The sequence below is a fragment of the Pongo abelii genome, chromosome 19, assembly GCF_028885655.2.
Source record: "Pongo abelii isolate AG06213 chromosome 19, NHGRI_mPonAbe1-v2.0_pri, whole genome shotgun sequence".
Lineage (NCBI taxonomy): Eukaryota > Metazoa > Chordata > Mammalia > Primates > Hominidae > Pongo > Pongo abelii.
In genome coordinates, this window is record NC_072004.2 from 75,046,519 (window position 1) to 75,062,796 (window position 16,278).

The 16,278-nt window shown below is 52.1% G+C and overlaps 1 protein-coding gene and 1 pseudogene across 12 annotated transcripts in view; both read left to right on the forward strand.

Annotated features, from left to right (window-relative positions):
- The window catches only part of DBF4B (DBF4B-CDC7 kinase regulatory subunit), a 61,669-nt gene extending 51,417 nt beyond the window's left edge, over nucleotides 1-10,252 (forward strand). For 6 of the 12 annotated variants that reach the window (XM_054537105.2, XM_063718233.1, XM_063718235.1 and 3 more), the window contains 4 exons: nucleotides 782-898; nucleotides 6,786-6,894; nucleotides 7,094-7,218; nucleotides 8,048-10,252. In XM_054537105.2, the coding sequence (XP_054393080.2) occupies nucleotides 782-898; nucleotides 6,786-6,894; nucleotides 7,094-7,218; nucleotides 8,048-8,825 (1,129 nt within the window). In that variant the 3' untranslated portion in view covers nucleotides 8,826-10,252. Of the gene's footprint in view, nucleotides 1-781; nucleotides 899-6,785; nucleotides 6,895-7,053; nucleotides 7,219-8,047 lie in introns of all 12 variants that reach the window. The other 6 variants (XM_063718234.1, XM_063718236.1, XM_063718239.1 and 3 more) reach the window with 4 other exon arrangements.
- On the forward strand, nucleotides 10,106-15,058 carry LOC129051175 (protein DBF4 homolog B-like; annotated as a pseudogene).
- Nucleotides 15,059-16,278: the final 1,220 nt, after the last annotated feature.

The window sequence follows — 16,278 nt, forward strand, 5'->3', positions numbered from 1 at the left end:
AGGGAAATAACTGTTCTGGTTTGAACATTCTTCCATTTAGAATCTGCCAGGCTAGAGTCCTCAAAGATTGTTGTAGGGTCAAGAAACAAAATGGGAAGGTGGGGAAAAGTAGATCAGGAGTCTGGAGATGTGGCTTCTGATCTGACCTTGGCCGCTTAACTATTTGTGAGCCCTTGAGCAAGTCACAGAACCTCTTGGGCTTCATTTCCTTAGACATAAAATAGGATAAGCCCAGAAGGTGCTTATAGGATTCCAGGGAGGCAGTGGTATGAGTTTGAAAAGTAGACAGGGAGGGGCCGGGCGTGGTGGCTCATGCCTGTAATCCCAGCACTTTGGGAGGCTGAGGTGGGCAGATCACGAGGTCAAGAGATCGAGACCATCCTGGCTAACACAGTGAAACCCCGTCTCTACTAAAAATACAAAAAATTAGCCGGCCGTGGTGGCGGACGCCTGTAGTCCCAGCTACTCGGGAGGCTGAGGCAGGAGAATGGCGTGAACCCGGGAGGCGGAGCTTGCAGTGAGCCAAGATCGCGCCACTGCACTCCAGCCTGGGTGACAGCAAGACTCTGTCTCAAAAAAAAAAAAAAAAAGAAAAAAAGACAGGGAGAACATACATATTAATTTAACCTAGAAAGGCTGATGAGTTTTGTTATAGAATTTAAAAGATGTGGAGGTGAGAGTCCACTTTATCAGGGCTGGAATTCTAGGGCATTGGGTGAGGCCCCCTCCTCAGCCTTTACCTTCCCCATTGTAGTCAAAATGGAAGTTTTCTCTGTTGCAGGAAGTTTCGTCCTTTCCATCATCAGTTTAAATCCTTTCCTGAAATTTCTTTTCTTGGACCCAAAGATGCAAGTCCCTTTGAGGCCCTGACGACCCTGGGCAGCATGCACCATACCAGGTGGGTCTTTCTGGTTCCTGAGTACCAAGGGCTGGTTACGGGCCAAAGTCCTCCCCATCGGGGGCCTGCTGGTCAGATTTGGGAATGGCCATGTGTTTGCTCCTTAGGCAAAGTCTATTCTGGGAACGTAGCCCAGAGAAGAGAGACTAGGAGCGTTCATCCATTTTATTTTGTGTTCTTCATCTGTACTGAAGAATTTAACTTGAAGAAGAAAAGGAGGTGCCAGGGTTGTGAAGGGCACCCCCTTCTCCTTAAGGGTCAAAGAAGACTTATTTGTTAATTCACTGCTGAGACACAGCACTCTTACCCTGTCCGCCCAGAACCCCTGGCCTGCACTGTTTCCCCCAGAGCATGGACCATTGCAACCAGACATGGTGCACCCGGCAGTTACCTCACTCAGCAGTTACCTCACTGTGTTTACCGAGTATACACAGAGGACAATAGACCGCTTTCTCAAACTCATATCTATAGACCACCATCATCAGAGTCCCCTGGGGTCTCATTAAAAGTACAAGTTCTAGCTGGGCACAGTGGCTGATGCCTGTAATCTCAGCACTTTGAGATGCCAAAGTGGGAGGATCACATGAGGCCAGGAGTTTGAGACCAACTTGGGCACACAAACATAGCAAGACCCTGCCTCGACAAAAAAAATAAAATAAAAATGTAAAAAATTATGAGTCAGGCAGAGTGGCTCATGCCCGTAATTCCAGCACTTTGGGAGGCTAAGGTGGGCGGATCACTTCAGGTCAGGAATTTGAGACAAGCCTGGCCAATATGGTGAAACCCCATCTCTACTAAAAATGCAAACAAAAAAAAAATTAGCCGGGCATGGTGGCGCACACCTGTAATCCCAGCTACTTGGGAGGCTGAGGCAGGAGAATTGCTTGAACCCGGCAGGCGGAGGCTGTAGTGAGCCGAGATTGCGCCACTGCACTCCAGCCTGGGCGATAGAGCGAGACTCCTTCTCAAAAAAAAAAAAAAAAAATTAGTCAAGCATGATGACAAGTGCCTGTAGTCCCACTTACTCAGATGGCTAAGGCAGGACGATCATTTGAGCCCAGGAGTTCAAGGTTGCAGTAAGCTATAATTGTGCCACTGCACTCCAGCCTGGGTGACAGAGTGAAACCGTGATGCAGGTTCCTGAACTCCACCCCATATCTATAGAATCAAAATCTCTGATGATGGATCCCCAAAAGCTGCATTTTACAAGCTCTCAGGTGATTTTAGTGAATATCAAAGTTTAAACTGGTTGGGCCAAACATCAGGAATAACTAAGGGGCGGGGCGGAGGAGAAGATCGCTGGATTACGTGGCTCATGGCTTGTGGGCTTGTTAATGTTTCTACTCTGCAGATGTTTGAGAATTTGAACGCTCATTAACCAAAGTAGAAAAGGAATTCAGCTCAGGTGATGGGTGAGATGCCTTCTCAGACCCTTTCTAACCTCTGGGCTGTGGGGTTATAGACCAGGAGAGAACAGAGCAGACTCTCAGCCCTGGAGTTCCTGGGGCCAAGGAGGGTCTGTGGTTTCCATCAGCTGACAAAGGCTGTGGGTCAGAAAATAGTACAAATAGGAGGGAAAAAATTAAGGGAATGTGGCAACAGATGACGTGGGAGCAAGGAGAGGTTAAGTCCCAATACAAGGGATACCAGGGAGAGCCAGTCAGAAGGTGGCCCAGGCTTGGCGCTGGCAGTGATGCTAGGCCTGGGATAGCCTTGGGATCACAGAGGAGCTAAGAGGCTGTACAGGGAAGATGAAGCAATGACGCTTTGGTATCTGCATGTGAGGAGCCTAGGCGGGGGGTTGGCCCTGGTAGGACATCAAAATTCCAGGCGTGTGTGTGTGTGTGTGTGTGCATGTGGAAAATATGTGTAGGAAGAAGTGTTTAAATTTTTACATTTTTGAAATCATTATTATATTTTAAAGTTGAAAATTTTTAAAATTTAAAAAGTTTAAAATTTGTGTTACAAATGGTTTAATGTGAAAAGTCTATATTCCACACCCAGCCTCCAGTTCTATCTCCTCACTGGTGCAACCTTCCTCCCAAGGGTAGAGGCTGGAGGAGATCCGAGTAGTGCCTCACACCCCTGCCAAATGGAGAGCGCAGCCTGGGGTGGCATGAAAAGAAAAAGCAAGTAACATCCAGCATAGTCAATACCAGATGATTCTTTTTTTTTTTTTTTTTTTTTTTTTTGGAGAATGAGTCTCGCACTGTTGCCTAGGCAAGAGTGCAGTGGCGTAATCTCTGCTCACTGCAACCTCCACCTCCCAGGTTCACGCGATTCTCCTCCCTCAGCTTCCCGAGTGGTTGGGATTACAGCACACACCACCTCGCCCGGCTAATTTTTTGTTTTTTTAGTAGAGATGGGGTTTCACTATGTTGGCCAACTGGTCTCGAACTCCTGACCTCGTGATCCACCCACCTCAGCCTCCCAAAGTGCTGGGATTACAGGCGTGGACCACCACGCCCAGCCTATATGATTCTTTATGTAAGAAGAGGGAACGAAGGATACACATGTACTTGTATATCCATGAACTATCTCTGGAGATAGACCAAGAATATAATCCCAGGACTTTGGGAGTCCAAGGGGGAAGGATCACTTTGAGGCCAGGAGTTCGAGACCAGCCTGGGCAACATAATGAGACCTCCATCTCTATTTTTATATTTTTAAAAAATCTGGCAAGACACAGTGGTAATCCCAGCACTTTGGGAAGCCGAGGCAGGTGGATCACTTGAGCTCACGAGTTTGAGACCAGCCTGAGCAAGATGGCGAAACCCCACCTCTATTAAAAATACAAAAATTAGCCAGGCATGGTGGTGCAAGCCTGTAGTCTCAGCTACTTGGGAGGCTGAGGCTGGGGAATTGCTTAAGCATGGGAAGCGGAGGTTGCAGTGAGCCAAGGTGGTGAATCTGCACAACAGCCTGGGTGACAGAGTAGACCCTGTCTCAAAAAAAAAAAAAAAAAAAAATTGCATTCCCTCTTATGGCTGCAGGGTATCCATTATTCCATTGCATGGAATGTATTTACTGTATTTTATTTAACCAGTCTGTTATTCATGGATGCTTAGATTAGCTCCAATGAAAATCATGTTCAGAGTACATTTGCAATTGTTCAAGTGTATTTGTGGAATAAATTCCTAGAGATAGAAATATTGGGTCAAAAGATACATGCATTTATAATTTTGATAAATTCAGCCAAATGGCTTTTCATGGAGGGGATACCAACTTATATGTTTACCTGCACTGCATGAGACAGGCTGTTTCCCATCCCCTTGCCTCATGCTGTGACTGGCAGATATGTTGACCTCCAGTATAACATTAAAAACTGTATCTCAGTATAATTATAATTTTTGTTTTTTTCTTACTATGAATGAGGCTAAGTATGTTTGCATATGTTTGATTGTTTGAATCTCTTTTTATGTGAACCTTCTTTATATACTTTGCCCATTTTTTATTTGGTTATTGATCACTTTAATGATTTGTAAGGAGCCCTTCTCATATTAGAAAAATGAGCTCTTTGTTATTAGTTGTAAATATTTTCTTTTCTCTGCTCACTGCAACTTCCACCTCCCAGGCTCAGGCAATCCTCCCATCTCAGCCTCCCAAGTAACTGGGAGTACAGGTGCGCACCACCACACCTGGCTAATTTTTATATTTTTTGTAGAGGTGGGGTTTCACCATGTTTCCCAGGCTGGTCTCAAACTCCTGGGCCCAAGTGATCCTCCCACCTTGACCTCCCAAAGTGCAGGGATTATAAGTGTGAGCCACCGGACCTGGCAGTTGTGAATAAATCAATATATGTATATTTTTTCCTAAGCCCCCCTGAGCAGAGAAGTTGTAAATACTTTTAAACGACAACAAAACCCCAAGTTTGTGGTTTGTCTTTTAACTTTGCTGTATTAGTCCATTTTCATACTGCTATACAGACCTATCTGAGACTGGGTAATTTGTAAAGGAAAGAGGTTTAATAGACTCACAGTTCAGCATGGCTGGGGAGGCCTCAGGAAACTTACAATCATGATGGAAGGCAAAGGGGAAGCAAGGCACCTTCTGCACAAGGTGGTAGGAAGGAGAAGTGCTGAGTGAAGGGGGAAGAGCCCCTTAAAAACCATCACATCTCATGAGAACTGTCACGAGAACAGCAAGGGGGAAACCACCCCCATGATTCAGTTACCTCCACCTGGTCTCTCCATTGACACTTGGGGATTATAGGGATTACAATTCAATATGAGATTTGGGTGGGGACACAAAGCCTAACCATATCATTTGCTAATGATTCTTTGCCATGCATACATATTTTAAAGTTGTATATAGTTGAATTTATGAGTTTTTCTGTATATCTTCTGGGTTTTGTGTCATACTTAGGAAGTCTTTAAAAAGAGTGTTTTGGACTTGTCAAGTTTGCTGGATAGCCAGTCAGAAATGCCCTTTGGTTGTTAGAAATATGGGGCTGATAGGCCAGGCGCGGTGGCTCACGCCTGTAATCCCAGCACTTTGGGAGGCAGAGGCAGGCGGATCATGAGGTCAGGAGATCGAGACCATCCTGGCTAACACAGTGAAACCCCGCCTCTACTAAAAATACAAAAAAATTAGCCGGGCGTGGTGGCGGGCGCCTGTAGTCCCAGCTACTCGGGAGGCTGAGGCAGGAGAATGGCGTGAACCCGGGAGGCGGAGCTTGCAGTGAGCCGAGATTGCGCCACTTTGCTGCAGCCTGGGCGACAGAGCGAGACTCCATCTCAAAAAAAAAAAAAAAGAAATATGGGGCTGATATTCAGATAAGAAGTCAGGCTTGGCCGGATGTGGTGACTCAGTCCTGTAATCCCAGCATTTTGGGAGGCTGAGGTGGGCGGATCACCTGGTGTCAGGAGTTTGAGACCAGCCTGGCCAACATGGTGAAACCCTGTCTCTACTAAAAATACAAAAAAAAAAAAAAAAAAAATTAGCCAGGCGTGGTGGTGTGTTCCTGTAATCCCAGCTATTTGGGAGGCCGAGACAAGAGAATCACTTGAATCCAGGAGGTGGAGGTTGCAGTGAGCCGAAATCGTGCTACTGCACTCCAGCCTGGGTGACAGAGCGGGACTCCATCTCAAAAAAAAAAAAGAAGTCAGGTTTGAGGAAGGTTTGAAAGTCCTAGCGGACAGTGAGGACAGCTGTGAGAGATCCAAGGCAGCATGAGAGAAGGGACAGACTGAACCAAGCTGGGGAGACATTCAGGGTGGAAAAGTAGAGTAGTCCCTTCACTGTAGTTGAGACATTTTCCCTTTCATCTTTCAGGTCTCATGAATGTGGGTGTAGGTTTGAGCACAGAGTTGGAATTCCTACAAGGGATTCTTGCTGCTGCCATCACCATCCCATCCTCACCTGTGGTTTAAGAGAAGGATGGAGATGGCTGGCACGGTGGATCACTTGAGGTCAGGAGTTTGAGACCAGCCTGGCCAACATGGTGAAACCCCGTCTCTACTGAAAATACAAAAATGAGCTGAGCATGGTGGCGGGCGCCTGTAATCCCAGCTACTCGGGAGGCTGAGGCAGGAGAATGGCTTGACCCCAGGAGGTGAAGGTTGCAGTGAGCCGAGATCGCACCACTGCACTCCAGCCTGGGTGACTAAGCTAGACTCTATCTCAAAAAGAAAAAGAGAGAGAGAAGGACAGAGATAAGACAGGCTGCCCACAGGGACGTCTCCAGACATCTTCTTCCTTGTTCCCCTCTTGCCATTCTTAGATAATTGGTACCAAGCTCAGGGAAGGCCTGCCTGCCGGTGACTGCCCAGACCCTTGGCCATCTTGGTCCTTCCCCTCTCTGACCTAGGCTCCAGGCCCTAAGTAGTGGCTCCTCCCCCAAGGGCCCCAGCAGTAACCACTTTGCCGCACTATGTACCCTCCCCAGAGAATCCAAGGATGGAGAGCCAAGCCCGCGATCAGCTGTCCGCACCATGCCCAGGAGGAAGAAAGGCTACTGTGAGTGCTGTCAAGAGGCCTTCGAGGAGCTCCATGTGGTGAGCCCCTTCCCCACTAAGCAGCTGCTCCCAGAGTGCCCTGAGGGAGCCTGCTCACTGGGGATGAGTCCTTCCTATGCAATCTCTACGCTGCTATGGCTGTCCTCCAGGGCCAGAGCATGGGCTGGGAGGTCAGCTTCCGTGTCCCCCTCCCCCCAGGCCTCATCTAATGCCCTGTGCTCCTCTCCCCGGTCGGCAGCATCTTCAGAGTGCCCAGCACCGGAGCTTTGCCCTGGAAGCCCATCTATATGCAGAAGTGGACAGGATCATTGCCCAGCTCAGCCACAGCTTTGCAGACATCCCTTTCCAGGCTGGCCGCCCCAGGTGAGTGGCACGCTGGCAGGCACAACTGCGTCCACACTCTCCTCTGTTGCCCTCTGGGTGGGAAGAGACCCTCAGATTTGTGGCTGCTGGGACCAGACTGTGATGTTTTCCTTTTTTCTCACCTTCCTTTCCCCTCATCCTCAGTCCTGTTTGTTTTGGGAGTGGCCAAAAAAAATAAAAAGACCTCCATTTGTGGCTTCAGTTGATGAAGACTAGACCCAGACTAGACTGTGGCTCCCTTCCTACTCCACGGACTTTGATGTGGATGATAAGCAGTTCTGGCCAGGGAGCAGGGGGGTAGTGCTTGGGCCTCTCCTAGGTAGGTGAAAAGCAAAGTCTTTCTCCCTCTGTAGAAGTCACCCCCAGAAAGAAGGACTGCATGGGGTTTGGTGGGAATTCCAGGGCCCTCTGAGCCCCGCTTCCCCTTGCTGCCAGCAAGGCAGACCCTCTCCCACCTGGGGCTGTGGCTTCACCTCTCACCCCAAATCTCTACCTCAAGCTCAACTTGCACAGCCAGGCACTGCGCTGCTTTCTTCAGCTGCCAAAGGGCACAGCCTCCTCTGTGAAGTCATGAAATGGAATAGCCTCTAACCTATTCCTCTGGCCGGCCCCAACCACAGGCCGCAGAGCCAAGAGAAGTGCACACAGTGCTGGCTGCTGCAGCAGGTTCAGACCCAAACGGGAGGACTTTCAACCAAGGCCTCAGAGAAGGCAGCTCTCTCGGCACATGAACCGCCAACTGTGGCAGCTCTCCCTCTGCCCTCAGCCCTGGCCCAGGCCTGCTGTGAAGTTGCAACCTGCAGCTCACTGGGTGTTTCTGTCCCAACAGGTGGTCAGGTTCCCCAGCTTCTGATTGTGACCCTCTCTGTCCTGAGACTCTGCACCCCCATCAGCCCTCCCATCCCAGGGCAGCATCTCCCAGGATGAGGAAAGAAGACAGCTGCCAGGCATCAGGTATCCCAGAGGAGGATGGGACAGTGGACAGCACGCAGGCACCAGCTGAACATGCAGGGACTGGTGAGGTACCTGGACCTATAGCAAGCTGCCAGGACCTGGGGGGGTCAGTTGATGTGTTTGTGGACCCCCCAGGGACACTAGTGTCCAGGAGCCCTGCTTGCCAATGCCTCCTGCCTAGCTCTGGTTTTATGGAACTCTCCTCTGGCCCAGACCTGGCACTTGTTGGCCACAAGCGGAAGGTTCAGTTCCCCAGTGGCAGTGCTGAGAAGAGAGTGGGGGCCTCCTGGCCACAGGCTTCATTTTTTGTCCCAATAGCCCCCAACCCCTGCGGCACCAGGACAACTAGTGGCAAGCATCTTCCCTCTCTTCCCCTTCCAGGCCATGAGTCCAGACTCCTTGCCTCCCTCCAGCCCTTGTGCCACTCACAGACCTGCCTCTCTCTCCCAGACCCCTTCGCCTGGCAGCCCACAGACAGACCAGCAGAGTTCTGGGGGAAGGGTGGCCCCCAGGGCCTGAGGATTCTGAGTGTACAGCCACTGGCCCTGTATCCCAGGAGGCTGGCCAGCTCCCCAGCTGCCCCACAGCTCCAGGCCAGCCATCAGCTCCCCTGTACTCAGCTACCAGTGTGCAGCCCTCAGGAGCACCTGTAGAGAGCAGGTCTACCTCCCTCCTGCAGCCCCTGCCAGCCAGTGCGGGAGCCAGCTGTTCCCGATGCCTCTGGGCCCCCCAGCCTCTCCAGGTGCCCTGTCTCCCTGTCTCCCAGCCCTGGTCCCAACCCCAGCCCCAGCCCCGGTCCCAACCCCAGCCCCAGCCCCAGCCCCATGCTGGCAGAGAGCTGCTCCTATGAGTCCCCAAGGTGCTTGGCTGTTCACAGGGCCAGGCAGCTCCAGATTGAAGGGCCACAGATACAACTTATTCCTCTGCTGGGTGCTGCACACCCGGCCAGGGCTGACCAGGACGCAGGAGGGGCAGAACCCCAGGACTTCCCCAAAAGAGCCAGAAGGAGGCCTGGGCCTGGCCTTTGAAGTCCAGCTAGCAGCTGTCACGCTCAGCTCCATGGAGGCAACAGAGCCAGCCCTCCCACTGGCCAGGTCTTTGGGAGAGAATCTGGGCTGGGGGCTCTCCTACCCCCGCCTCCTGCCATGTTCCTGACCAGGCAGAGTCTACAGTGGGCTTGCCCAGCTGAGGCTGGCCGCCCACGCCAGGAGGCAGAGGCGAAGTTGGCATGGGGAGGGACCACAAAGGAGCTGGGGCAGCAGGAGTCCTGGCCCGGCTTCCTGGCCCTCCACAGGCCCTTGCCTCTCTGCAGAGCCGCGGGTTAGCTGTTGATGTGCTCCACCCCCAACCCCGGCCTCCTTTCCCACGAGCATGTGGCCGCTCCTGCTTTCCGAAATGCCTGTGTTTGTCCCCTCCCCCAGCCCCCCACGCTCCCGCACGCAGATCCTCAGGAACATATGAAGCAGAGGAGGGGCTTGGGCTGCACCACTCACAGAGCTCCCTCCCCCAGGCACTTAGCTGGGGCCCCGCACTGACCTTTCCCCTGAGCCCAGGATGTGGCCAGAACCCCCTCTGGAACCCCTCTCGGCCCTTCTCTGCCTCCTCAGCTTGAGCTGCCTGCCCGAAGTTCGGCTGTTCCGGGGCCAGTGTGTCACCTGCCAACTTCCACATCACCCTCCTCCCTCGCTCCCTCCTCTCCTTCCCCAAGGACCTCCCCCCATTTCTGGCAGCCAAGCCATTAATCGGGAGACAGAAATGGGTTTGCTATCGATTCTCTGGCCACTTTTTCTTTCATTACAATTTGTACCGTGGTTCTTCTCACCCTTCTCTGTGTCCGTGCATTTAAAGAGTTGTCTCTTTAAATGTTGAAGCTCCTGGAAGCCTGGTGCTATTCTGTGTCTCCTTTCAAAGGAAGAAGGGGGGGGGCCCAGCTATGGGTGAGGACTCAAGTTATTAGTTGGAAATAGAGCAACTATGTGTACAGCCCACCTTAGAGGTCATGTTACCCCCTTCCTGTTAAATTTTACAATTAATTTTGGTTCAGGAAATGTAAATAAATTTGTTAATAACAAATAGCAAAGAGATGGGGCTGGAATGTCATATGTCGGTCCTTGATCTGCCCTCCAGTGACCCAAGGCAGGGCTGCGGGCCAGCAGTGATGGACAGAATCACTAGATGGTGGGATGGGACCTCCTGCAAGTCACACGTGTGTGAGTGCCACAACCCTCCTGCCGGCCTTGCCCAGGGGCTCCAGGGAGCAGGGCTGCCTCTGTCCCTGCCCAGCCTCCTTTACCCAGTCTCATCTGGTCACTTACTTGGCTCTGCTGCCTGGGGAGTGGTTGCCTGCAGAGGACATGCCCCTCCATCCCTCCCAAGAAAACTCCTTTGCTTCGGCGGACATTCCTGTTAAGGGCCCACTCCTCTTCCCTGAAGCCAGACTGTGGCTTGTGTCTGGGCACTGCTGGGTTCGTCCCTTTCCTTTTGTGACATGGGGTTGCCTCATTCCCCATGACACCACCCCTCTGCATGAGGAAGTTTCCCCTCGCCCCTGTCTCAGACTTTGATACCTTTACCTGCTGCTCACACAAAACCCGTGGTGCCAGGTTCAGGTGCCCTCATTGTCAGCTGCCCAGGACCCATTCCCCGAACCTCACATCCGTGTACCCTTGCCTTCCCCCCCATCTCAATGATCATGACCTTGGACATCTCTGCCAGGCCAAATGCCAGGGCTGGAACACTCCTCAGCCATTTCTCCATTGCAGCTTCCTGGCTGTAGACTCAGATTAGAGGTGAAACCAGAACATCTGAGACTTGACCCAGGATGGATGGGTGGTGCTTGATGTCAGTGAGGTCCTGCGGTGGCTCCTTGGTGTGAGCACTGCTCAGATTCCTTTCCACTCCAGCCCCCTTTCCACATCCCGGTCCCGCACCAGATGACTTTGACCAGACCCAGTGGGCACTGCCTCATCTTGCAGTCAGTCCCTTTTCAACATGTTGCCGTTTCTTTCTGAAGAGGTGTCCTCCCTCCACAAGTCACGCTGTCTGTCCCTGGCCCTCCAGCCCACCTAGCCAACCACCCTTGTTGGTTTCCTTCTCAGACTTGCCATCTCTCCCCTCTGCCCCAAAATGCCATGCTCCTCTCCTGGAAAACACTTGAGTTGATTCAGTAAATCAACTTCAAATACTTGAAGGCTCCAACCTTCTGTTCTCTGGCTGCTTCCTGTGGTCTATACCTACCGCCTCCTCTTCACCTCCTTCCCTTCCACACTTCCTTCCTGGGTAGCTCTGCCTGAAGCATTCCACTAAGATCATCTATTCCAAGGTCATGGACAGGCTACTGGTGACCAAACTTGGTTCCTTTTCTCCTTTCTTTCCTCCTTGAAGCCTGACTCCCTTGGTCCCAGCAGCCCCTCAGTGGCCTGGTTCTCCTGTCCCCCTGCCCTTCCTCACCATTGCCCATTCCCTCGTTCGTTCATTCAGCACAGGCCTTGCCGTCTGCCCTGAGTCAGCTCTGAGACACCTGAAGAGCCCTCCAGCCCTAACTGCTTTCCTCAGACTAGGTCCCCAGGCCTTTGTTCTCGCCTCTTCTTGCTGAGCCTTTCACTTCTCGGCAGATGTGACCGATCGGTAGCTCCACCCCAACTCCCTTCTGCTGAGTGGAATGCAGGAGCTAGCTGCCTCCAGCTCACTGTGACCTCAGAAAAATGCCTTTTTACTCAGGCCTCAGTTTCCTTGTCTTTAAGTAAGGGGCTTGGATGAGATGATTTCAGGACCCTTTCCTATAGTAAAATACTGTGACCGCCAGCAAATCTTTTATGTCCTTCCCTATCCTGCCACCAGCAGGAGTGCTGTATACCCGAGCACTCCTTCTCATCCTGGACCTTGGCTCCCCTTCCCAGGGGAGTTTCAGCTGTGCCCAGCTCAAACTGTTTTCTTGATCTAAAAAATGGAGGTAATCTAGGCTGGGCACGGTAGCTCACGCCTATAATCCCTGCACTTTGGGAGGCAGAGGCGGGCGGATCATTTGACGTCAGGAGTTTGAGACCAGCCTGGCCAACATAGTGAAACCCCATCTCTACTAAAAATACAAAAATTAGCCGGGCGTGATGGCGCGCCTGTAATCCCAGCTACTCGGGAGGCTGAGGCAGGAGAATCACTTGAACCCGGGAGACAGAGGTTGCAGTGAGCCGAGATTGCGCCACTGCACTCCAGCCTGGGCAACAGGGCGAGACTCTGTCTCAAAAATAAATAAATAAATAAATAAGAAAAATGGAGGTAATCATAGTTGCTACCTCTCTAGGAAGTCACAAGAATGAAATCAGATGTGTTTGTGAGGTATGTGGCACAGAGCTTGGCACATTGTCTCAACAAATAACATATTACCCACAGGCACACATGCCTGTGAGCCTCCCTCCTAAACTTACGTAAAGCTTATTCTCACTAATTCCCACCTGTCAGTGTCCCTTGGTAACTGGCGTCCTCATCTCGGGTGTGCATTTGTGGATGAAGCTGCTGAGGGGCACTGTGAGACCCCCTGTCCCAGGCCGCCTCCCAAGGGCCCTCTCCTGAGCTCCAGGAGGATCCCTTTTGTGGAAGAGAAGTGGCACTTGGGCCCTTATGGGTATGACTGTATTTGTGCCCCACAAACCTCCCAAAGGATGAGTGTGCCTGGGATCCTGGTGCCCCAGGTGCCCCCAACTCCTCCCTTGGTGAAGCCTGAGAGCTTCAGAGATTAAAAGAGGGGCCACTTGGACGCCTGAGAGGGAGGAGCATAAGGTTTCCCGGGAGAGCTATGCAGATGAGAAGAATGGTCCTTGGACCCTGGGCTGGCATCTAAGAGGAAGCAGGATGAACTTCCTGTCCAAATGCTAGGCACTTCCCCTGCTGCCACCCCTCCACATCATGACATCAGGCACAGGTTCTCTGCGCTGGGTAGAGAGAGGACCCCGAGGCCCCCAAGCCATAGAGAGGCCTGGGGTCCTGGGCAAGGGCCAGGGAGCCAGTTTGCTCCTCGGCGCCTTGGACGGTGCGAGCCCAGGGTGACTGAGCCCATTTTATGTGCCAGACACTGCTACAAGCACGGGCAGCTCAGCCATCATCCCCGAGAGGAGCACTGTGAGGGGGGTGGTTTTCTAACCCCTGTGTCATGGATGAGGAAACCAAGGCCCAGAGAGGCCAGCAGGCTTGCTCAAGGTCACACAGCCGGTTCGTGGGGGAGGCAGGATTGGGACCCCAGCCTGGAGACCTGAATCCTGCCCCCTTGACTAGCATGGTCTGTGCTGCAGGCCTTAAGGCTGGGCACCAGGCCTGGATGGCCTCCACTGGCAGGAATCACTGCCCATGGTATCACCCCAGGGCTGGGGGCAACCAGCACCCCTCCCTTACCTGGAGTTGTGGAGACAAGGTCTTGGCCCTGCATCCCCAACTTGGCCCTTGTGCAGGAAAATTTGAGAGAATCGGCTGAAGAGCTAGAAGAGCAGCAGAAGGAAGGAGGCTCTGGCCTCCTAGGGGAGGGGCTTCCTAAGGGAGGCCAGAGACCTACCCCTCAGGGCCCCACAGCTCCCTCAGCAAGAGCAACCCCAAGAGTGGCATCAGGGCAGCAGAAATAGTGGCCCCAGCCTCAATGGATGGACCGAAGGAGCCAGCCATAGCTATGAAGTTGAGGTGGGGCACCCCAGGGAACCCTATGTTTGAGGGGGAGACACAGGCCTGCCCTGATCTAAGCAGAAAACAGCCCTTACTATCAGGGTCAGGTCTGATGAGGAAGACAAGCCCTGCTCTTCTGAAGTCCCAGTCTGATGAGGGGCCACCAATGAGAAAACAGACAGCCCTGACCTCAGGAGGGACGGTGGGTGAGAGAACGTGAAGCAAGCTTTCTATGTGGGGATCCCACAGCTCCTAAGAGAGCTGAGGCAAGCATAAGACAGGGGAGGTAGAACTTCAGGGACAGGGGAGGTGGAACCTCAGGGACTGGGGAGGTGGAACCTCAGGGACAGGGGAGGTGGAACCTCAGGGACAGGGGAGGTGGAACCTCAGGGACTGGGGACTGTGGTCAAGGGAGAGGCAAGAGGTCTAGCCAAGGCGGGGTGCCGGGGTTCACAGATGTAATCTAATCCCAGCACTTTGGGAGGCTGAGGCTGTAGGATCACTTGAGTCCAAGAGTTCGAGACTGGCCCAGGCAACATAAAAAGACCGCTGTCTCTACAAAAAAAAAATTTGTTAGCTAAGCATTGGCCTTATGCCTGTAATCCCAGCACTTTGGGAGGCTGCTCCCCCTCCCAGGTTCACCCCATTCTCCTGCCTCAGCCTCCCGAGTAGCTGAGACTACAGGCGCCCACCACCACGCCTGGCTAATTTTTTGTATTTTTAGTTGAAACGGGGTTTCACCGTGTTAGCCAGGATGGTCTCGATCTCCTGACCTCGTGATCCACCCACCTCAGCCTCCCAAAGTGCTGGGATTACAAGCGTGAGCCACCACACCCGGCCTTGAATGGGTCTTTTGAGTCCAGGTGTTGAGACCAGCCAGGACAACATGATGAAACCCAATCTCTACAAAAAATACAAAAGTGCTAGGCATGGTGGCTCACACCTGTAATCCCAGCACTTTGGGAGGCCAAGGTGGGCAGATCACTTCAGGTCAGGAGTTCAAGACCAGCCTGGCCAACATGGTGAAACCCCATCTCTACTAAAAATACAAAAATTAGCCAGACACGGTGGAGGTGGAGCACACCTGTAATCCCAGCTACTCGAGAGGCTGAGGCAGGAGAATTGCTGGAACCCGGTGAGAGGAGGAGGTTGCAGTGAGCCAAGATCGTACCATTGCACTCCAACCTGGGCAACAGAACAAGACTCCATCTGAAAAAAAAAAAAAAAAAAAGCCAAGCTTGGTGACGCCACCTGTAGTCCTTGATACTCAGGAGGCTGAGGCAGGAGATCACTTGAGCCCAAGAGGTCAAGGTTACAGGAAGCTATGATTGTGCACTGTTCTCCAGCCTGGGCAACAGAGTGAGACCCTGAAAAAATTAAAAAATAAGGTCTATCGCCTGCAATCCCAGCACTTTGGGAGGCTGAAGCAGGCAGATTGCTTGAGGCCAGGAGTTCGAGAACAGCCTGACCAACATGGTGAAACCCCATCTCTACTAAAAATACAAAAATTAGCCAGGCATGGTGGTACACACCTGTAATTGCAGCTACTTGGGAGGCTGAGGCAGGAGAGTCACTTGAACCCAGGAGAAGGAGGTTGCAGTGAGCCGAGATCATGCCACTGCACTACAGCCTAAGCAACAGAGTGAGACTCCATCTCAAAAAAAAAAAAAAAAAAAAAAAGGCTAAGCAACAGAGTGAGACTCCATCTCAAAAAAAAAAAAAGGTCGGCTGGGTGCGGTGGGCTCATGCCTGTAATCCCAGCACTTTAGGAGGCCGAGGTGGGCGGATCACCTGAAGTCAGGAGTTCGAGACCAGCCTGACCAACATGGAGAAACCATATCTCTACTAAAAATACAAAATTAGCTGGGCATGGTGGCACATGTCTGTAATCCCAGCTACTCGGGAGGCTGAGGCAGGAGAATCGCTTGAACCTGGGAGGTGGAGGTTGCGGTGAGCCAAGATCATGCCATTGCAACAAGAGCGAAACTCCAGCTGGGGGCGGTGGCTCACGCCTGTAATCCCACCAGCACCTTGGGAGGCCGAGGCGGGTGGATCACGAGGTCAGGAGATCGAGACCATCCTGGCTAACACAGTGAAAACCCGTCTCTACTAAAAATACAAAAAAATCAGCCAGGCGTGGTGTTGGGCACCTGTAGTCCCAGCTACTCGGGAGACTGAGGCAGGAGAATGGCATGAACCCGGGAGGCAGAGCTTGCAGTGAGCCGAGATGGTGCCACTGCACTCCAGCCTGGGTGACACAGCGAGACTCCATCTCAAAAAAAAAAAAAGAGCAAAACTCAATCTCAAAAAAAAAAAAAAAAAAAAGTTCTAGGCCAGGCACGGTGGCTCACACCTGTAATCCTATCCTAGCACTTTGGGAGGCAGGCAGATTGCCTGAATTTAGGAGGTTGAGGACAGCGTGGACAACATGGTGAATTTAGGAGGTTGAGAACAGCCTGG